General features: G+C 43.0%; 1 protein-coding gene across 1 annotated transcript; it reads left to right on the forward strand.

The window, feature by feature from the left end:
* The first annotated feature begins 2,482 nt into the window (after window positions 1–2,482).
* LOC109753828 (DEAD-box ATP-dependent RNA helicase 8) lies at window positions 2,483–11,022 on the forward strand. The gene is made up of 10 exons (XM_020312753.4): window positions 2,483–3,105; window positions 3,422–3,482; window positions 4,015–4,249; window positions 4,470–4,708; window positions 6,153–6,404; window positions 6,491–6,671; window positions 7,368–7,456; window positions 8,266–8,339; window positions 8,422–8,580; window positions 10,225–11,022. Exons 1-9 carry the CDS (start codon window positions 2,744–2,746, stop codon window positions 8,498–8,500), a joined length of 1,572 nt encoding a protein of 523 aa, XP_020168342.1. The 5' UTR covers window positions 2,483–2,743; the 3' UTR covers window positions 8,501–8,580; window positions 10,225–11,022.
* Window positions 11,023–20,015: the final 8,993 nt, after the last annotated feature.

A 20,015-nucleotide genomic window follows, 5' to 3' on the forward strand; every position in this document is an offset into this window, starting at 1 on the left:
ACCCCTCCCTCACCCCTATATATAGTGGGGAGGCGCTGGGGGTAGCCAACACTTCCATGCTTGCCCCGTCTCCCTCCCAGTAGTCCTCCACGTTCCGTCAGCGCTTGGCGAAGCCCTGCCGGAGTTCCGCTTCCACCACTACCACCACGCCGTTGTGTTGGTTCCGATATCATCTACCTCCGTTCCCTCGCTTGCTGGATCAAGAAGGAGAGGACGCCGTCGAGCTGACCATGTGCTAATCTTGAAGGTGCCGTCCGTTCGGCACTAGATCAGATTGGACCGTGAAGAGTACGACTACATCAACCGCGTTACGACGCTAACGCTTTTCGGTCTACAAGGGTATGTAGACACACTCCCCTCTCATAGCTATGCATCTCCTAGATTGGATCTTGGGTGTTCCGTAGGAATTTATTTGATTTTCATGCTTCGTTCCCCAGCAGTTTTTGCTACCACGATCCTGGTTTTGCTGGGACCAGCGTCTAATTTTGCTGGAACCAGCCAATATTTGCTACCACCATCCTGGGTTTGCTGGAACCACCGTCTCATTTTGCTTCCACCATGTTTTGTTTTGCTGAAACCAACGCACAAGATTTTTGCTACCACCAGCTTTGCTTGCCCGTCGTCGCCATAGATGCTGCAACTGGAGGTGTGCAGCCTTGACGAGGAACGTTGTTGTGGTCGGCGCCAGTGAGCTTAGCATGGATGCAACAGGGAGTGATGAAAAAGCTGTAGCAGGGCAATGACCCTTCTTTTGTTTGTGATTGACAATAGTGAGTGCCGGTGGAGAGCGTCAAAGGCAAGGAACGCTCACCGAACGACGCGGGAGAGGCGGACGACCGCCATGAATCTTCCACATGCTTTGTATTTTCCGAGAGATGAAACACAAGGGGTGAAGAGTCGATGGGGAGGGGGAACGAAGCATCAGACGGTGATACCTCCTTTTAGTGATCCGGTAAAGGAACAGAAAAGTATCCCACACCGAGGTGACCCTGGGTTATCGAACCCACGAGAGAAAGATTCCCCTAAAGTGATGGTCTCTAGCAAGCTTTCGTTAAAGGATCAATTCCAGCTTTTGACCGGATCAATCAAGCAAACGATTATTCAAACACTATAATAAAAAGAAGTATGGGTGTGAGGTCTTAATGCTTACAACCATGAATTTGTGTTGGGACGAGATATGATCTTAATTTGTGCGCTGGAAGTCACCCATCGAGATGCGCTTGTTACAAACCGAAGTGGGGGATGTGTCCTAATAATATCTTGACCGACATGAGTCTTGCATCAAGTGTTATTTCACATATACGGGATGTTAATTCAAAGCCATTACATTGATCCCCACAAAAAATACAAAGGGTTGCAAGACCTATGCCTCAACCCATACCTTACCGGACTACTCACATATGGACATCAGATCGTAAGAAGAAATCATTAAAGGACACATCTTGAAGATTGTTTGAAATTCCAAAGGAAACATTTTGTAATTTGTGACCAAAAAGAGAAAACAAAAACATTTTTTAACTTATGAACAATATATTAAATGCATGAATATTTTTTAATTACCGAACATTTTTTTGATTTTATGAACAAAATTTGAAAGGATGAACATATTTTGAAAATTGGCACAATTTTTTAAAAATAAGAACATTCTTTTTTGAAATTTCTGAACATTTTTTGAAAATGATTTTTAAAAAACATGAACATGTTTTGAATTTATGAACATAATTTGCAAACATGAACATATTTTCAAATTTTGAACAAAATTTTAATAACACGAGCATTTCATACCTTGCTGTGGTATAGTGGGCCGACCCAAATACTTGTCGCGCCCCCTCCCTCAGCTGCACCCAACAATCTTGCAAGAATTCACATTGCGACAGATTGCAAGGGTGTGATACAAGATATCGATGAAGGAACTGGTGAAACACATGCAACAATTATTCACGAGATACAGGCAGAAGAACCGGTTTTCATAGTTGTAATTTTATTTTTGAAGTAGAAACTTTAATTTTGAAGCTTATTTTTTTTGTCAAGTACGCCTATGTGCTAGGTGTAAGTCGCCACTTATGGCTGGGACATTCCCATGACCCAGCCTTTCTATTATGGAAATGTCATATGCTTAATAAAGCGAAGCGAGATTTCTTAAAAAAACAACCCAACAATTCTTGGTTCGATCTGCCATGTTGATGAATCCCTGTTTGGAAACTTCTTCAAGGTTTAAAATAGACCAGGATAATTTGGTGTGGTGATTTCAGCTTTAGAAGATTATGGCTTGATTTAGTTTTCGTCTACCAGTACAAGGTTTGTTTAGTACTACGGATGTATATAAACGTATTTTAGGGTGTAGATTCACTCATTTTGCTCTGTATGTAATTCATAGTGGAATCTCTAGAAAGATTTATATTTAGAAACGGAGGGAGTAGTAGTAGTAATTTTTCCGTTTTCAGGCGTACCCAGATAAATTTGGCAGGGCATTGTTGTAATTGTCTCCCTCCTCCAATTCCAACTCGCCGCTGCCCTAGCTTCAGACGTTCGGCGACGCAACCATCCCTTCCGTTCCGTCGTCTCGCTCCTCCTCCCCGGCACGAACACTAGGCAGAAAGGGTTCAAATTTCGGCCTGATCCGGGCGCCGAACACCTTGATTCCACCATCCGAATCCACTTCCCCTTTCCGATCTTCTCGTCGCTGTTCGATCTGCCCCTTCTCTCGCCGATTCCTGACAAGATCTGATCCCTCCTCTCACCCATGGATCCGCGCGCCAGGTACCCTCCCGGAACCGGCAACGGTCGCGGCGGGAACCCTAACTACTACGGGCGTGGCCCGCCGTTGTCGCAGAACAACCACCACCACCACCAGCAGACGTCGGGGGCGCACCAGCAACAATACGTGCAGCGCCAGCCGCAGCCGCAGCCGCAGCAGCACCACCAAAATAACCACCAGCAGCAGCACCACCAAAATAACCACCAGCAGCAGCATCACCAAAATCACCACCACCAGCAGCAGCAGCAGCAGCAGCAGTGGCTGCGGCGAAACCAGATCAACGCGGCCGGGACCAGCGGGCCCAAGGTCGTGGGGCCACCCCCAGCGGCGGTCGGCAACGATCCTAGGTGAGACGATAAATAGTTTGGATGGCAACTTATAGGTCATGGTAGCTGATGCTTCAACACATAGTTTAAGCATCACCAATGTAGCTTGCGAAAGCCAACCAGATGCTGTGGGAGATGCTTCTTTTTCTGATGCTAAGCAACCCACAATAGTTTTCCGCATTCTATGTTTCTAGCTGAACTGTAATACAATGTAGTTTAGCAAACATCGGGTAACTAATGAATCATTAATCTAGACATGATCATAAATAACCATTCTAAGTGGAGAAACGTGAGCTGGAGATGGCCACTCAGCAATTATTATACTTGGTTTGTGCAGTTCACAAGATTGGAAGGCCCAACTGAAGCTTCCACCCGCAGATACACGATTCAGGACAGAGGTAATTCATGCCATCTTGATTCTTCGTTTTGTGTTTGTTTCTGGAGTTAGGGTACTTCGGATACCAGGAATACCTGAACTTTGCAATGTGTCGGTCGCCATCTCTACTTTGTGTAACTAGTTATTTCTTGCCGTGGTAAAAATTGTACCCACGATTTTCTTTATTTATCAACTTTTGTTTGTGATGCCTACATTGCATGCCAAATATATGGCGATCCTAGTTTTGAACGCTGTTTTGTCTGAAATCCATGAGTTATCTTCATACCATAACATGCAAATCAATATTTCATTACTTGATCCTTGATGCTAGTTACTTGTATTTTCAACATGAATAAATAAGACTTCATCCTATATATTATTGTAATGATAATACTGGCATATTAAGAAACTTTGGTTATGGACTTTTTATCCCCACAAGTGTTAGATGCCTTGGATCTTTGGTTAATGTCGTGTTCAATAAGCTAATTCATAATGTTGCTTCCTTGCTTTGTGTCTTGATGTGATCGTTATTGTTTATCTTGTTCTTTGTATAGGATGTTACTGCCACCAAAGGGAATGAGTTTGAAGACTATTTTCTTAAGCGTGAACTCCTGATGGGAATATATGAGAAAGGATTTGAAAATCCCTCCCCAATCCAAGAAGAAAGCATTCCTATTGCATTAACTGGTAGTGATATTCTTGCTAGAGCAAAAAATGGAACTGGCAAGACAGCTGCATTTTGTATTCCTGCACTGGAAAAGATCGACCAGGACAAAAATGCTATTCAAGGTTTGGTCTGCATCCTCACTTGATCTGATAGATACTTCTTTGGGGGTCAAATGTATTACCCGTGCCTTGATAGTAATAGCTGATAGAAACTTTGACATGTATATTTGCTTCTTCCCAACACGGGGTTTTATTTGTTTTTGTTTCGGTGTACCTGTGCATTAGTCAGCTATATAGTACTAGAAAGTTTTAATAATCGAATGCTGCCTCCTGTTATTTGTAGTTGTTATAGTTGTTCCCACAAGGGAACTGGCTCTACAGACATCCCAAGTTTGCAAAGAGCTTGGCAAGCACCTGAAGATTCAAGTTATGGTCACCACTGGTGGAACTAGCCTGAAGGATGATATTGTTCGTCTATATCAACCTGTCCATTTACTTGTTGGAACGCCTGGACGTATTTTGGACCTTACGAAGAAAGGTGTTTGCATCTTGAAGGACTGTTCAATGCTTGTTATGGACGAGGTAATTCATTCTAAGCGTATCTAAGTAGTCACATTGCTTGCATTGTCTTGTAAATGTCTGTTTTTTTAATCTTAATACATGGTGAATTTGTTCACTTGTATTTGTATCTGTCTGTTTGGATGCTGGTTGCTGACCATACTTTGCCACTATGTTCTGAAAAGTTTTCGAACCCACAGTTTATGTAGCTACTTGTGGCAACTAGCATTTTTTTGCTGGGCCTGTTTGGTAGTTAGGCAAGTTGACTGAGTTTAAGTTAACACCTGCTCTGGTTCATGGCCACACCTGTGTTAAGTACTCTTTGCCAAGAGAGTCGCGCACATCACCGACTCAGAGAACTGTTGAAAGATGCCCTTAGACTTAGCCAAAATGTGGCTCCTATTTTGACAATGTAACATAGCTTGATAAGTACTCCTTGGGTTTGAGCAAAAGAAGTTGTGAAGTTTGCAACCTTAAGTAGTAGTACGTGAACCAAACATGCCAGGGGTTTATAACTGGTTGGTAACTTGGTATGGAGCTGAGCAATTGTGCCGCACGCCCGCACCATAACTTTAGTTGCAAACATAACTTGAGTTCATCAGCAAACTAAATAGTTATTACATCTCATACTATGCCTTCAGTCGTCATTGTAGAAGTGCCTTAAGAAAACCATTTCAGAAGAGGAATTTGTAGCTATTGGACTATGCCTACGCCGATTCTGTTTTCCCTGACTCAACATGCAAATATATGATTCGTCCCTCAACCGCTACATCAAGTAACTGCCCTTTCTAGTTCCCGTCGAACAAATAAGGTTTTTTGAAATCAAACTGTAACATCGAATTCATTACTATTTAGTTCATTTGGAAAAAACAACAAGAATGTGAAAAAAATCATGAGAAAGCATGTATACTTGCAAGCAATAATAACCCCGTGAAAAAAATGAGTTCCTGTATTTATGCTAAATAGTACTCCCTCCGTTACTTCTAGTGTTAGATACATCCATATCTAGACAAATCTAAAACAAGAATTTTGGGATGGAGGTAATAGTTGGTAGTGAGAAGCACTGGCATTAAGATCATTGCTTAAGTTACTTGTGATTTGTGAATAAGAATGATAGAAAGATGAAACACTGGTAAAGAGTATGTATGAAGGCAAGGTTAGTCTGTAAAAGAATTGAGTTATGGTTCCTAAGGACAGATGGTACCTGAAGCTGAGAAACAAGGTGGCGGCGCCCTCGTCTTCATCTTGTAATATACTATAATGAAATGCATTGAAGCTATTTTCTCTTGGGTTACATGTCTAGCCTACCCCAACCTGCTTGGGACATTATAGTAAATGTATTGAAGCTATTTTTGTTTGTAGAATTTAACCTGAATGAATTTGCTTCTGTAGTCTTGGGCTTGTCAATAAATAAATATATCTACATACACATGTTTGTGCTTTCTTATGAGAGGTTGGCTTTTCGCAGGCAGACAAGCTTCTCTCTCCTGAATTTCAACCTTCTATAGAGCAGTTGATCCGTTACCTTCCAGCGAGTCGACAGATTTTAATGTTTTCAGCAACATTCCCTGTGACTGTCAAGGAGTTCAAGGATAAATATCTGCCTAAACCTTATGTTATTAACCTCATGGATGAACTTACACTGAAGGGAATTACACAATTCTATGCTTTTGTAGAAGAAAGGCAGAAAGTTCATTGTCTTAACACCCTCTTTTCCAAGGTTTAATAACTGTCTCTTAATTTAGTTGGACATTTTGATCTCCCGCATACATATAAATAATCCAATTTATGTTTATATCGGTACAGCTTCAAATAAATCAGTCAATAATATTCTGCAACTCTGTAAATCGTGTTGAGCTATTAGCGAAAAAGATCACGGAGCTTGGTTACTCATGCTTCTACATCCATGCAAAGATGCTGCAGGACCACCGTAACAGAGTTTTCCATGATTTCCGTAATGGGGCATGCAGGAACCTTGTTTGTACAGGTAAGTAATTATGTGTCTTCTGTATTGCCCGTTTTCTGTTTCGAACTCATTGCTAGTTCATCTCCCTTTGTATGCTATCTGGTCTGAGTTATCTGTGTTCTTGCGTACAAATAACATATTTGTTTCACTCAATCTAAGCTTGTCTTCATCCTTGCCATTATGCAATTTATTTTGATGAAAAGGCACAGTCCACTTGAAATTTTAACTCGGTCTAATCAATCACTTATACATGTTTTGTCCTCAATAAATCATCTATTTAGTTTGCTGTTTTAAATTTCAGTAGAGTTCTATCCCCGAAGAGATACTTGTCAAATGTCAAGTGACTAACTAAGAGACGAGTGTCTCAAATTAGTTCTGGCAGTGAAAGACACAATCGAAAAGAAAAATCTAATATTGTTGTTTCATGCCAGTCAATTTTCCAGTGATCACTTCAAACTTCCATCAACTGCTTGTTATAAGCAGAATCACTTCAGTGGTGAATTTATTAAGAAATAGATGCTACTCCCTCCGATCCATATTAATTGACGCTGGTTTAGTACAAAGTACAATTTTGTATTAAACCAGCTTCAGTTAATATGGATCTAGGGAGTAGTAAAATTGTTTAGTAGTTGTTGGACTTGTTGCTGGAAACCTGGAAGAAGTGTGTGGCATACCATTTGTTCAAGTTTCTTACGTCTGTGGCTTCATCTTTTTCAGATCTTTTCACAAGGGGGATAGATATTCAAGCTGTTAATGTTGTTATCAATTTTGATTTCCCCAAGAGCTCTGAAACGTATCTCCACAGGGTATGCAAATGATTTTTTTGACTCAATTTCTCATACCGTGACAATCAAATTTTCGTATGTATTACGTATTCTGGGAATATTGTTTTATCTGTTCCACAATCCCGCGCCCTGTTCGGAACGTGGCACAAAACAAAGGGATAGAAAAATGCGTAGGAATAGGATGGAGGCCAAAGTGAAAACCTACAGGCTTGAAATTGCAGTAAAAAGTTCAACTAGTGGTGTTCGGAACGCCAGAAAGCCAGCATAGGAGATATAATAAATTAACGGACAGATTAAAAACTTAAGGGCAATCGGCTGTGCTTGCCTCTTGGTGAATCATTGTTACACCTCTTGGTGAATCATTGTTACACGTGAACACGGACCACATGCACCACCATCGTTTTGCTTTAACGTGCCATTGGATGGTCCATCTGAACCAGGTCCACCCTGCTTCTACAGTCAAATGCATCAAAACCACCAGTCCAGGGCTGCACCTGTTTGCCTTGGTCCTACACAAAAAATGAGCTTCGAGCGCATGCTGAAGTTCCTCTGAAAAACGGAGGGTAGGAAGCCTTTTCTTTGGAATCAGTGTGGCTGTTCCTTTGCACTGAATGCTCCAAAGGAAAGAAATCCACAGCAAAGGAAACCTCCACGATTCCTGTAAAATTCCGTTGTCCCGAACACAGCCTTAATGGATTTTATCCGAATAGAAAAATAATTTTTGTGTATCATGTAAATGGTTTATCCTCGATATTTTGGTTATTTTGTTCATAATATCTCTTCCTGCTCTGATTTTTAATGATTCTCATGACCTTTTTTTGGCTTTATAGGTTGGTAGATCTGGGAGATTCGGTCACCTTGGTTTGGCTGTGAATTTGATCACCTACGAGGATCGCTTTAACTTGTATGCTCATTTCCTACCTCAAATTTCTTGACCTCTTATATTCTTTAGTTGCTCTCTTGACAGAATATTGTTTCCGGAACAGGTATAGTATTGAGCAGGAGCTTGGGACTGAGATAAAACCAATTCCCCCTCAGATAGACCAGGCCATATATTGCCAATGATAGGATAGTGCTCTCATGCATTCACTTTCTCTGAGTAATAAGAAGACAACTCTTGTAAATACCATCTCATCACCTGTCAGGTAACAAATTGTTCTTGTTTGTGGTTTCGTGTCATGATCCTTAACCGTTAACTGTTTAGTTTTTGAATCACAAATTCATAATGACTGAAAATATGCTCACTGTCACCTGAAGCTTTTATTGTAACATTGTTATTTGGGGGGTTTGTGTGGCATCCATTGGTTCGTTTAATTGTGGAAGCTGCTTGCAAATTTGCACAATTTTGTACCTTATGTGGGTTGTCACTTCACAAGTTTGATCCATCACATTTGGATCTCCTAGTTTACATATCGGTATAACTGTGTGTGAAATTAGTACAGCTTAGGGATTTTTTCTAACCTACAAATGCAACTATTGAACCAAAGAAAGCACTTTGTTAGGGAGTATTATTATTGGTCTAGGAGTCCTTATTAGGCTATGTTTCCTTTCCTTGCACCTCAAGTCTTGTGTAATATATATGCCCCGTGGGCCTTGCAATAGAGATAAGTTGCATCATAACATCGTATTAGAGCCTAGGTTTAGGTCTCCCTCGGACGCCACAACTCGTCCTTGCTGTCGATCGATTTTTTTTTTCGGTCTGTACGATCTGCGCGTCTCCTGTGCTTGTCCGGGGACTTCTCTACATATCGACCTCTTCCTGATCAAGATTTCCTCTGCTTCTGCTCAAAGACCAAGCGATGGCTGCCTCCTTCGACCCTGGTGGAACTCATCCCAACCGTCCCCTGCATCAACTTGGGCCCCATTGGATCGATGCGCCGCTAGGCCTCTACACGCTCGCTACTGGGCAGCCACAGGCCACCTCTTGGATTGGGACCCTCGACGGCCGCCTGTGTTCTTCATTGGCGGCCGCACCCAGATCTTTCCTCTCCAGCCATTGCCGCCATCTCTGCTATTGCAGCCGCCATCTCTCCTATTGCAGCCGCCGCCATCCACTGCTCAAGTCGTTGCCTCCCACTGGAATTGAGCCGCCGCCACCCAGGCACGACGACTCCACCTCAAGGCGCCGTTTCACCGTGCTGGTCCTTCCATCTTTCAGAGCCTTGGCCAGCAGTCCGCCCCTGCTCCTGGCGAGTCTGCTCTTTTCCGTGCGCCACCCAGCGCCCGGTCTTCCCTGGCTGTTCTCCTCCTGCAGTGCAGCCTTGTGTGGCTCTGCTTCTTGCTTGGGCCTGCTGCTACTAGTACTTGGTCCAGCCTTCTAGTGCTTGGGCCTGCAACTTGGTCTCGCGCCTGGCTCTCCCTGGATTTGGAGTCGCTGCTAGTGTGCTGCTTGCCTACTACTGATGCTGCCGCCGCTGCCCTTACTTTCCAAGGCCGAGGCTGTTCGCTGCTCTCCGTGCTACTCTGCTGGCTGTGCTGGTCGCTATACAGCGACTCCTCTCGTGACCTCCGCGCAAAGCTGTCTGTAGGAGGGAAATACAACTGCATGTAGATGGTGATGGTTGCCACACCAGTTGCGTGCATGGCAAGCCTGGAGTGTATCTGGTTGGTGCTGCACCCACGTAGTCAATGATAGTTAGCTGCGACAAACACGCCCGGTTTTTGCATATCACATTTGAATTATGCGATTAGAGATCATCAATTCTTAGTCTCTAACAGAACATATATGCTTGTGCTTCATGTTTTTACCTCCTGTCACAGCTTATGTTTACCTTCTGTCATATTTGCAGGTCTTATCGTGGGCCTCCTGTGGTATATGGGAACATTAGTGGATCATGTGTGAGACAAGACATCTGGGTGTTCTGATTGACGTTGTTATGCTGACACTAGTGTGGTTAACTCAGGGCAAACGTCCTGTTACTGTTTCAGGCACACGGCGGTGTACATTGCTAGGTGCCTGTTATTGGTCTAGCCGTGGTCTTTTAGTTCTTGACATCATAGTTCCTTTCGTTTCTTTGTGGTGTCGTTAGCTATTTCTCACAGGACATTTTAACCCTGTTACTTACTGGTTGTGAGTCTGCACTGTTCGTGCACACAAGTTTTCCAGCTTGGTCGTGTGTCGTGTTGAGGTGTCAATCAGAAGTCGGTCGTCCAACTTGAGCTCTGAACTGTCGATGCGTAGTAGTAGTCGCTAGGGCTTTCAACCATTAGAGGGTGAACTGGATATGAGAGTGTCAATAATGTGCAGTGAGCTGCATTGTGCTATGCATATGCAACCTTCCTCTTGCATCATGCCTAGTAGTCGCTGGGGCTTTTGGCTACTGGTCGTGAACTGGATATTGGTCTGTCAATAATGTGCATTCAGCTGCATTGTGCTACGCAGTCTAGCTCTTGCATCATGCCTAGGCAATGTGCCTGTATGTCATGGTCCTCGCTTAAATTCTGCTGGATATTTCCAAGTTGACAATGTATTGTTGAATAAACAGAGCTTATCTGCTGCTATCTGTGCTGGACAAGGGATGCCAGTAGACACTGAACTGTTATTTGCTGCCTCATTGTTGATTGTCAACCGTCGTTCTGTTGATTCATTCTGTGCCGTCTACATGCATCTTTTTTTTTTGAGATTGTATACGTGCATCTTTATGCTGTATGCTTTCTACCATGATATTTATGACGTATTTTTCTTTGATGATTACGGGATTAGAAGGTCCCCTAGCTAGTGAAGTATTGAGAAGTGGTTCTGCATAATTCGTGACCTGTTATTTAACTCTGATGTGAAAAAATATTATCAAATGCATTCTGGGTTTGTTTTTGAAAGCTATATTTGTGGCGATCTATGTCTGTTTTACAGTACTCCCTCCGTTCTAAAATAGATGACTCAACTTTGTACTAACTTTAGTACAAAGTTAGTATAAAGTTGGGTCATCTATTTTGGAACGGAGGGAGTAGTTGTTACAAATGGGTAATCCTGTCAAATGTTTTGAAATTTCGACTCTTGCAACAAAGAAGAAAAGGGCAATGCAATCATGAACATTGAACCCCGTTGCCTCGTGGGTTTTCATATCTATCTATCTATCGAACCACTACTTCCGGCGAAACTCGTCTCTGCAGACTGCGTGCAGAGTGCATGGTCTTGTAAAGCTGAGAGTGGCAACGGGCTCTGTCCGGTCCGTGATACGCCTTTCTTTAGCCCGTAGTTGGGGCAGCATGGGACGAGTCAAAGGACGTTGTCCAGGAAATATTCAAACGCTCCTGAATCAGACGCAGTCCAGTGTTACTATAGCGCAGCGTATACTTCTTGTGCGCCATGCATGCGAATAGTGGCAGTGTGTGTTTCCTGCGCTCTCTCCATACCGATTTTGTAGTGCCATCGCATTCAGGTGATAAATTTTTGCCCCCCCCCCCCCCCCCCCCTGTGCCATCTTTTCTGGACAAGTCTGTGACTGCCATCTAACGGGCACAGGAGTGCTATTTATTTTGTGGTGCCATTACGTAAAAATATATATTTTGTGGTGCCATCGCATTCAGGTGATAAGTTTTGCCCCCCCCCCCCCCCCCCCCCGCGCGCCTCGTCTTTAGTTGTCGACAAGTTTGTGACTGTCATGCCACGAGAGCAGGAGTGCCTGACTGAAAAGTTGAACGTGGACGCACAAGCAAAAAATACGCACATTACGATGTCTTCTTATGTGACCATCCCTAATTTCCTCCGCAATGCTGCATTTGCAACATGCAAGCCCACCATCCTGTGGACCGTAGTACATGTACATGTACCATACGGTCCATAGGTGGTACTGCATCATGATGGATCGGATCATACGCTTGGCTTATCTGGCCCTTCCGATGGAGAAACAGAAACGCGCACTGCTCACGTCGACAGCTCTTGTGCGCGACTGTAGCAATGGCAGCGGCGGTACACGTCGAGGAGCGGTTCAGTGACGGGGCCGAGCACCTGCGCGGGCGCGGCGAGGCCGGCCATGATGGGTGACCCTCGGCCTGCGGCTGCAACAGCAGCAGCGACAGCAGCCGGTGTCTGTCGCAGCGACGCAGGGAACTCTGAGCTCCGCATTCAATTCCACGAGAGAGCCCAGCACAGCGCAGCGCGCGCGCGCACACACATGCAAGTACGTGCTCCTTTTCCTTTGCTCAAAATCCGAGCTAGGGGTACGCTCGAAGGCCAGAGGGTTCATTTAAAGTTACTGCTTTCTCACGTCCTCACCTCGTCGGCCTTTTGCGAGCCCCATTTACTCCCCCCTCGCTCGCTGTACGACTCCCCACTAATCACCCTCCCTGCTGCCTCTGCGCGTAGACGCGGCTATGTAGGAGTAGGAGTGCGTACGTGCGGCGCCGCTACGCTCACGGGTCACGGCCAGAGTCCGAAGCACCACAACCACTCCGTCGTACTTGCACTGAGCCCAAGTGAGCCCGAGAGAGTAGGGCTATGGTGCGGCGTGTGGATCTCTGGTGGTCTCCTTGCTATGTTTTCTCTTTCGACAGCGGTTCCTTGCTAATGGCAGGGCATCTTCTCACAAAAATGCTCGTAAATATTTGGACCTGATCGTCCCGTCATTTTTAGCCATCCAATGCAGATAATCAAATCGGACTGGATCACTGCCGACATTCGAAATCCCACAAATCACCTACAAATCCGTGAGACCTCCGGGAGGAGTACGGACACCTGTCACGTCAGACTCTGACACCACATATCCACCCCTTGAGTCCCGCATATTTTCACAGTCCTGTCCTCCTTGTCCGCTCCCGGAGACCGACGGCGCCTTAGTACCCTCCTCCCACGCCGATCAAGCCTTGCCAAACCTCCGCAGCTCCACCCATGCTCAGCCCACCAAACCAACGCCACCGCCGCACTCCGTCGGATCCGGCTGCCACCTAGGTAACCTTCGCCCCTACCGACGCCATCCATGGTGGACACCATGCACGGTAACTATTCAGTTAGATGCCATAGTGAAATCTCTTGATGTTCTCATCTTTTTTTTTGAAGACGGATGCCATTGGTCGCCTTTGCTTTTCTGGTCTCCAGAAGTTTACCGATGCAATGAGGATGTTTTGTGTATGGCACCGCTGACTCATGGGAGAGGTACCTCCGGATGTTTGAGAGCACACGCTAGAAGTTATGGTTAAATTTTCTACTGGAGTGGTCCTGACCGGAGTACTTGATAGAACCAAATGCTGAAGACACAACAATGCTCATGGCACTTGGAGAATCAAGATGGTTTCCATTTATGCTCGGATTCCTGGATTGATAACTAGAAATGAAGAATTGCCAACAAGGGAAATATGAGGGCCATCATAAAAGCCCTTCTTCATTCTTGAAGCAGCTGCATCACGATCACTAGATTTGACTATCTTTCTTTGTCATGCGAGGGTCTCACAATGACATCAACACAATGGTCTCCATTATCTGCAAGATTGTGTGCGAACGAAACCCTTGCGTGCAATTATATCATCAATGGGCATGTGTATAACAAGAGGCACTATCTTTTTGATGCTATCCATCCTCCATGGGCGACCTGTGTTAAGACCATCTCCGATTCAGGAGGTCACAAAAATTTCACTTTGATGCAAGACAAGAAGGTCCCAGAAAGGATGTGGAGATGGCATTTGGAGTGCTCCATTTTGTAGTTGTTTATGGACCTGCTAAACAATGAGAGGTGATGACATGTTATATAACCATGCATAACATGATTGTGAAGGATGTGGGTGAGGCAATTTGTCATGGTCAGGATTTTCAATAAATGGGTGATCCTATCTAGTTTCGAGAGCAGAATCCGGCGACATTTGAGCAATTTCTGGAACCGCACACCAGATTCGTAATCAAGGAACTCGTACACAACTTCAGGATGATTTGGTTGAGCATTTGTGGGGATTTCATATGGACAATTAGAACACGTGTTCAAATCAACTGAATTTAAATTTGAACTTTTATGTTTCACGACTTTATGTTTGGATTATAATATTTTCTTTTAAGTATTGTTGCATTGAAATATTTATTTTTGATTTATTGATGCACTGTGGTATATATCCTTGATTATTTTCAATATTCGAAATTTGGTGGTCACGGTTGGATGACTTGCGTCCGACAGGATGTCGGCGGACATTTGCGGACAAAAATTCTATCGAGCTAAAATGTGAGGTAATTGCAATGGAGCAAAGGCCCGGAGAGACTAGGATTATGATGCATTGTGTGTGATGGTTTCCTTGCTATGTTTTTTCTTTTTATCAGCGGCCTCCTTGCTAAGTTAGTGTGGCGCTGTAGATTCCGTTTGACATTCAAACATATTAGAACAATCACAGTTCCCCAGTTGACAAAGAAGAAGAAGGGCCTCTTTAATTCGCAAGATTCTAAAAACACGGGAATAGGAAAAACATAGGATTAAAATGTTATGCTCATCTCAATCCTACATCATTTTGGTTGTTTAATTGCATCGTAGAAAAACAAAGGATTCTTTCAAAGAGGTTTGAGTGGATGCTAGAAATTCAATGGGAAGTAGTACAAAAATATCATTAGGAAAAATTCCTATAGGATTCAATCCTATGAATCAAACAACCAACATAGATAAAAATCCTAAGGATTGTAATCCTCCAAAATTTCTATGAAAATCCTTTATCAAAGGAGTCCAAAATTTACCTAATTGATTTGAGGACGGCATTTCGGTGCTAGGGAGTATCTGCTCCCTATGATGAATAGTAAAATCAGAAGTAATGGTAAAAAAAATTCAAAAAAATAAATTTTATATTGGCATCAAACATGAATAAGTTTTCAAAGGGCATACAAGATTTCATGGCGAGTGGGCATCTAAGGAGTTGTAGAAAAATCGGCGTTTTGAGAATGGTTAAAAATTCGTTTTTGGAGCAATGATTTTTCCCATCCTAAGCTCCTCCAATATCAAATCATCGTGGAATTCTGCATGCCCTTAGAAAACTTGTTCATCTTTGATGTGTACAAATTCCATATTTTCACTATTTTACACATTTTTACTCTTCACCCGGGAGCATCTGTGCTTGTGATGAGCTATGGATTACTGAATTGATGTTGCCTAGTTTACCTTATTATTTCTTTCATGGCTATTTTTCAAAACAAGTATTGCAGGGCATGGTTTAGAAACCATAAACTGAATTTTAGAGGAGGCTAGTGGTAGGCCTAAGCATTCGGTTAGACCGGGTCAATCGGTTCGGGAGGTATATGGTGACTCTGCTAGAATTGCTTTTAGGTGAGAGGTGAAAGTGCATGTAGCCCTCATGTGTGTTTTGGTAATTATCTTTTTATAAGCTGCATCATCTGCTCGGGGACGAGCAAACCTCTAAGTTTGAGGGAGTTGATGAGTCCAATTTTTGTGTTTTTTTGCATCTTTTATTTCATTCTGTAGCTATAGGATTCTTTGGATTTTATTGCATCCGTGCACCTCTTTTATATGTTTTCGCCAAGTTGTCACATTCGGGATCGTATTGGAGTTTCGGGAAATAACATCAAGAAATGGTGATGAAATCACACTAATCAATGTGATATTACATTATCATAAAAGAATAAAGAATAAGGGAGATGATGAGGACATCACTACCACAGTTACACCCAGAACCTTTGCTGCTACACATACTGGACCAATTACTAGAGCTCACACACACCAATTAAAATACCAAGTACTTTCATTTCTTGGTAATGATTCTAATGTTCATGAGAATATGATGTTGCCTAAATTGAATAAATTTGCTTTTCTTAAAAATGAAGGCCCTAGCATGGACAAGAAGAATGAACATTGGAGTATGATTAAGCATGGAGATGAAGGCGCACACGAAGGAAGCAAGGATGGAGTTTCCAGTGGAGTTTTCTGCACTTTGAAGCCACCATGATGACATATGACCTGGATGAAATATACAAGATGGCCTTTCATAAATGTTGTCCATAGTTTATTATAGGTGTTGTGACACCTTATTTTTGGGCCACGCCATGTAATTTTGAAATAATATTTCATAGGCTATTTTTAGAGTCCGTATTGTAGGTAAACGACTCAGGAGGTGTTTTAGTCCCACCTTGCGAAGGGTGGACGAAATCCCTTCTCTTTTCCCCTATAAATACAACCCTTAAAGCATCGTTTAGACTTGGTTTTGTTGAGACTAAAGTTTGCCATAGTTGCAACTTGCGTATTTCATTTTTGTCCGACGACCAGGCCAAGACGTTTCAGAACCCCAAGTTCCTCAACAAATCTTTCCTCTTAAATTCACAATATCCATATTGCAATCTCAGTTTCTTACTTGTTCTTCATTTGCCTGTAGGAAATAGACCCTCGTAGTCAGCTTGATCGTGCTCCAGCGTGGTCAATAACCTCTCGGAGTTGGTTTAGCGATTGCTAAGGCGCGACGTCTTCACATGTTCGTAGTCGGATCGTCAAAGTCTACTCCATCAAAAACAACAGTTTATCATCTCATCGAAAGACAGGACACCTTCACCTATATCACGAGAAGAAAGAAGTTGTGTATGAGGCAACAAAGCGCTCGATGGTGTATGGTACGAGTGCAAGCGCTCACACCGTTGGTCGTACCTCATAATGTCGCTGCCGCCTGGTCAACTATTTCACCCCTGCGCAATCGGATGGGAATGAGAGACGCCTAGCCACCAAAAACTCGTCCAGAATGAAGAACCCTAGCCTCCGGAAAGATTCCGTAGGGGGATTGATCGAAGGAATCGGCCCCCGCATCACCGCATCGAGAGGGCATCATCACCATCCGTGTTCACCATCACCATCCCATCTCCATGTCTTTATAATACATTTTTTGCAGAGTGTCTTTATAATACATTTTTTGGTGTGGATTCACTTTTTAATTACTTTGATGACATCCCCATATTCATCCCATGATGTTCACGCCCTCGATGTGCGAGTAGTTTTCCTAGTTCTCGAGGATATGGAGGAACCCTAGTATATGTTTAAGATGGAATGACAATAGGATGACATCCTCTTTATATAATTATGTTAATGATCTTCTTGATGTTGGGTGAATCGGCCATCCAACATTTGCCTCCTCTGGAGGGAAGGTTATTACTACTGGTGTGAAGGTGGGAAGCGGAGGTCGGTAGTGATATTTCTTATATCCCTCCTCCTCGGATCATTGCAGTAGGGGAAAACGGAGACCGCCTCAGTTGCGTCCATAGGGAAACCCTTAATTACCATTCGATAAACGGAGTAGGGATGAATGGTAGTGGCGTAGGGGATAGGGGTTGCTACATGTTGATACGTCTCCGACGTTCTATTTTTTTGATTGTTTCATGCTATTATATTATCAATCTTGTATTATTTATATACCATTTTATATCATTTTTGGGAACTAACCTATTAACTCAGTGCCAAGTGCCAGTTGTTGTTTTCTGCTTGTTTTACAAAAAATCCCTTCCAAACAAAGTCCGAACACAATGAAGCTTTTTGATGATTTTTTCTGGACCAAAAGTGGCCCTAGAAGCTTCGAGGGGAGTCCAAATGACAAATGAGGAGACGACAATGTAGCAGGGCGCGCCCAGGGGGTAGGTGCGACATGCCCCCTTGTTGCTCCGTCTGACCTAATTCCAACGCTATAAATTCATAAATATTCAGAAACCACCAGGGGAGCAGCTGAAACAATTCTTCCGCCGACGCAAGCCTCTGTTTTCCACAATCTCATCTGGATGCCTTTTCCGGTACTCTCCCGGAGGGGGAATCCATCATGGGGACTATCTACATCATCCTTGCTGCCATCCCCATGATGCGTGATTAGTTCCCACAGGACCTACGGGTCCATTGCAGTAGCTAGATGTCTCTCTCTCTCTCTTGATCTTCAACACGATGTTCTCGTCTGAGATCAATCTGATGTAATCTTTTGCAGTGTGTTTGTTGGGATCCGATGAATTGTAGGTTTATGATCAGATTATACATTGAAAGTAATTAAGTCTTTTCTGAACTTTATTATGTGTGATTTTTGTAGCCTTGTATTTCTCTCCATCTATCTATCTATTTTGGCCACTTAGATCGATTTACCTTCAGTGGGAGAGGTGCTTGGTAGTAGGTTCAATCTTGCGGTGTCCTCACTCTGTGACAGGAGTAGTAGCGAGGCACGTATTTGTATTGTTGCTACTAAGGGTAAAACAATGGGGCTCGAACATATTATTTGTTCTTGCTTTCTCTACATCATGTCATCATGCTTCAAGTATTACTTTGTTTTTTATGAACTTAATACCTCAAGATGCATGCTGGATAGCGGTCAAGGGGTGTGCTACTTGTAAGGTGCGTTGGGATTTCCTTAAAGAGGAGAGAATGATGCAGTACAGTAGAGATAAGTATTTGCTTCGGTTAAGAACCAAGGTTATCAATCCAGTAAGAGAACCACACAACACCACATTGGCAGTACCTGCACACAAGATAACAAATCCTTGCACCCAACGCGAACAAGGGGTTGTCAATCCCTTGGCGGTTACTTGCAAGATTAAATTGTATGGTGATAGATAGATAGATCGCACAAAAATAAAAAATAAAATAAACAAAGAAAAAGTGCAACAAGGTATTTTTGGTTTTAATATGATAGAAAATAGACCACGGGACATAGTTTTCACTAGAGGCTTCTATCTTGAAAATAGCATACGGTGGGTAAACAAATTACTGTTGGGCAACTGATAGAAAAGGAAATAATCATGACAATATCCAAGGCAATGATCTTATATATAGGCATCACGTCCGAGACAAGTAGACCGAAACGATTCTGCATCTACTACTATTACTCCACACATCGACCGCTATCCAGCAGGCATCCAGAGTATCAAGTTCATAAAAAACGGAGTAACGCCTTGAGCAAGATGACATGATATAGACAAAGTAAACCCACACATGAATAAACCCCATCTTTTTACCCTTAATAGCAACAATACATATGTGTCATGTACCCTTCTGTCACTGGGATTGAGCACCGCAAGATCGAACCCGTTACAAAGCACCTCTCCCATTGCAAGATAAATTAATCTAGCTGGCCAAACCAAATAAATAGATCAGAGAGAAATACGAAACTATAATAATCATGCATAAAAGAGTTCAGAGAAACCTCAAATAGTAAGTTTTCACTGGTCTAAAAGAGCTCCACGATACATTTTGCTATCTATGCGAGTCCGAAAGTTTTCACTGGTCTTACTATTCTGATATATCACTAGGTAACTTTTCAGTCTCAGAACATGTTTGATAGAGCGGTGAATGAGAAGCTATGCATTGGAGAAGTGGGAGTCGACCTTGAACTTTGTGTTCATGCCCATGGACACTATGTAGATCTTATCATGGAAGCTTCTCTTAAAAATAATTATCCCCTTGGTATAAGTTCATCTTATATCTGAGGTTTGGTCTTTTGCAATCATGGTCCCGATTGATCTTCTTTGATCCCATTTCTCGGACAAGGTTAAAGCAACTGCCGTCCGCAGATGAAAGATCTAGTTAAGCTTCTATTATGTTCCGCCTTCGGGTATTACCCTCTAGTATCTCGAGGATATCGTGCCATTGCACTACCTCTAATGAGCTCTTTATTAACTATTATTTCTCACCGATTCCATTTTTCCATGGGTTAT

The sequence above is a fragment of the Aegilops tauschii genome, chromosome 6, assembly GCF_002575655.3.
Source record: "Aegilops tauschii subsp. strangulata cultivar AL8/78 chromosome 6, Aet v6.0, whole genome shotgun sequence".
NCBI lineage: Eukaryota > Viridiplantae > Streptophyta > Magnoliopsida > Poales > Poaceae > Aegilops > Aegilops tauschii.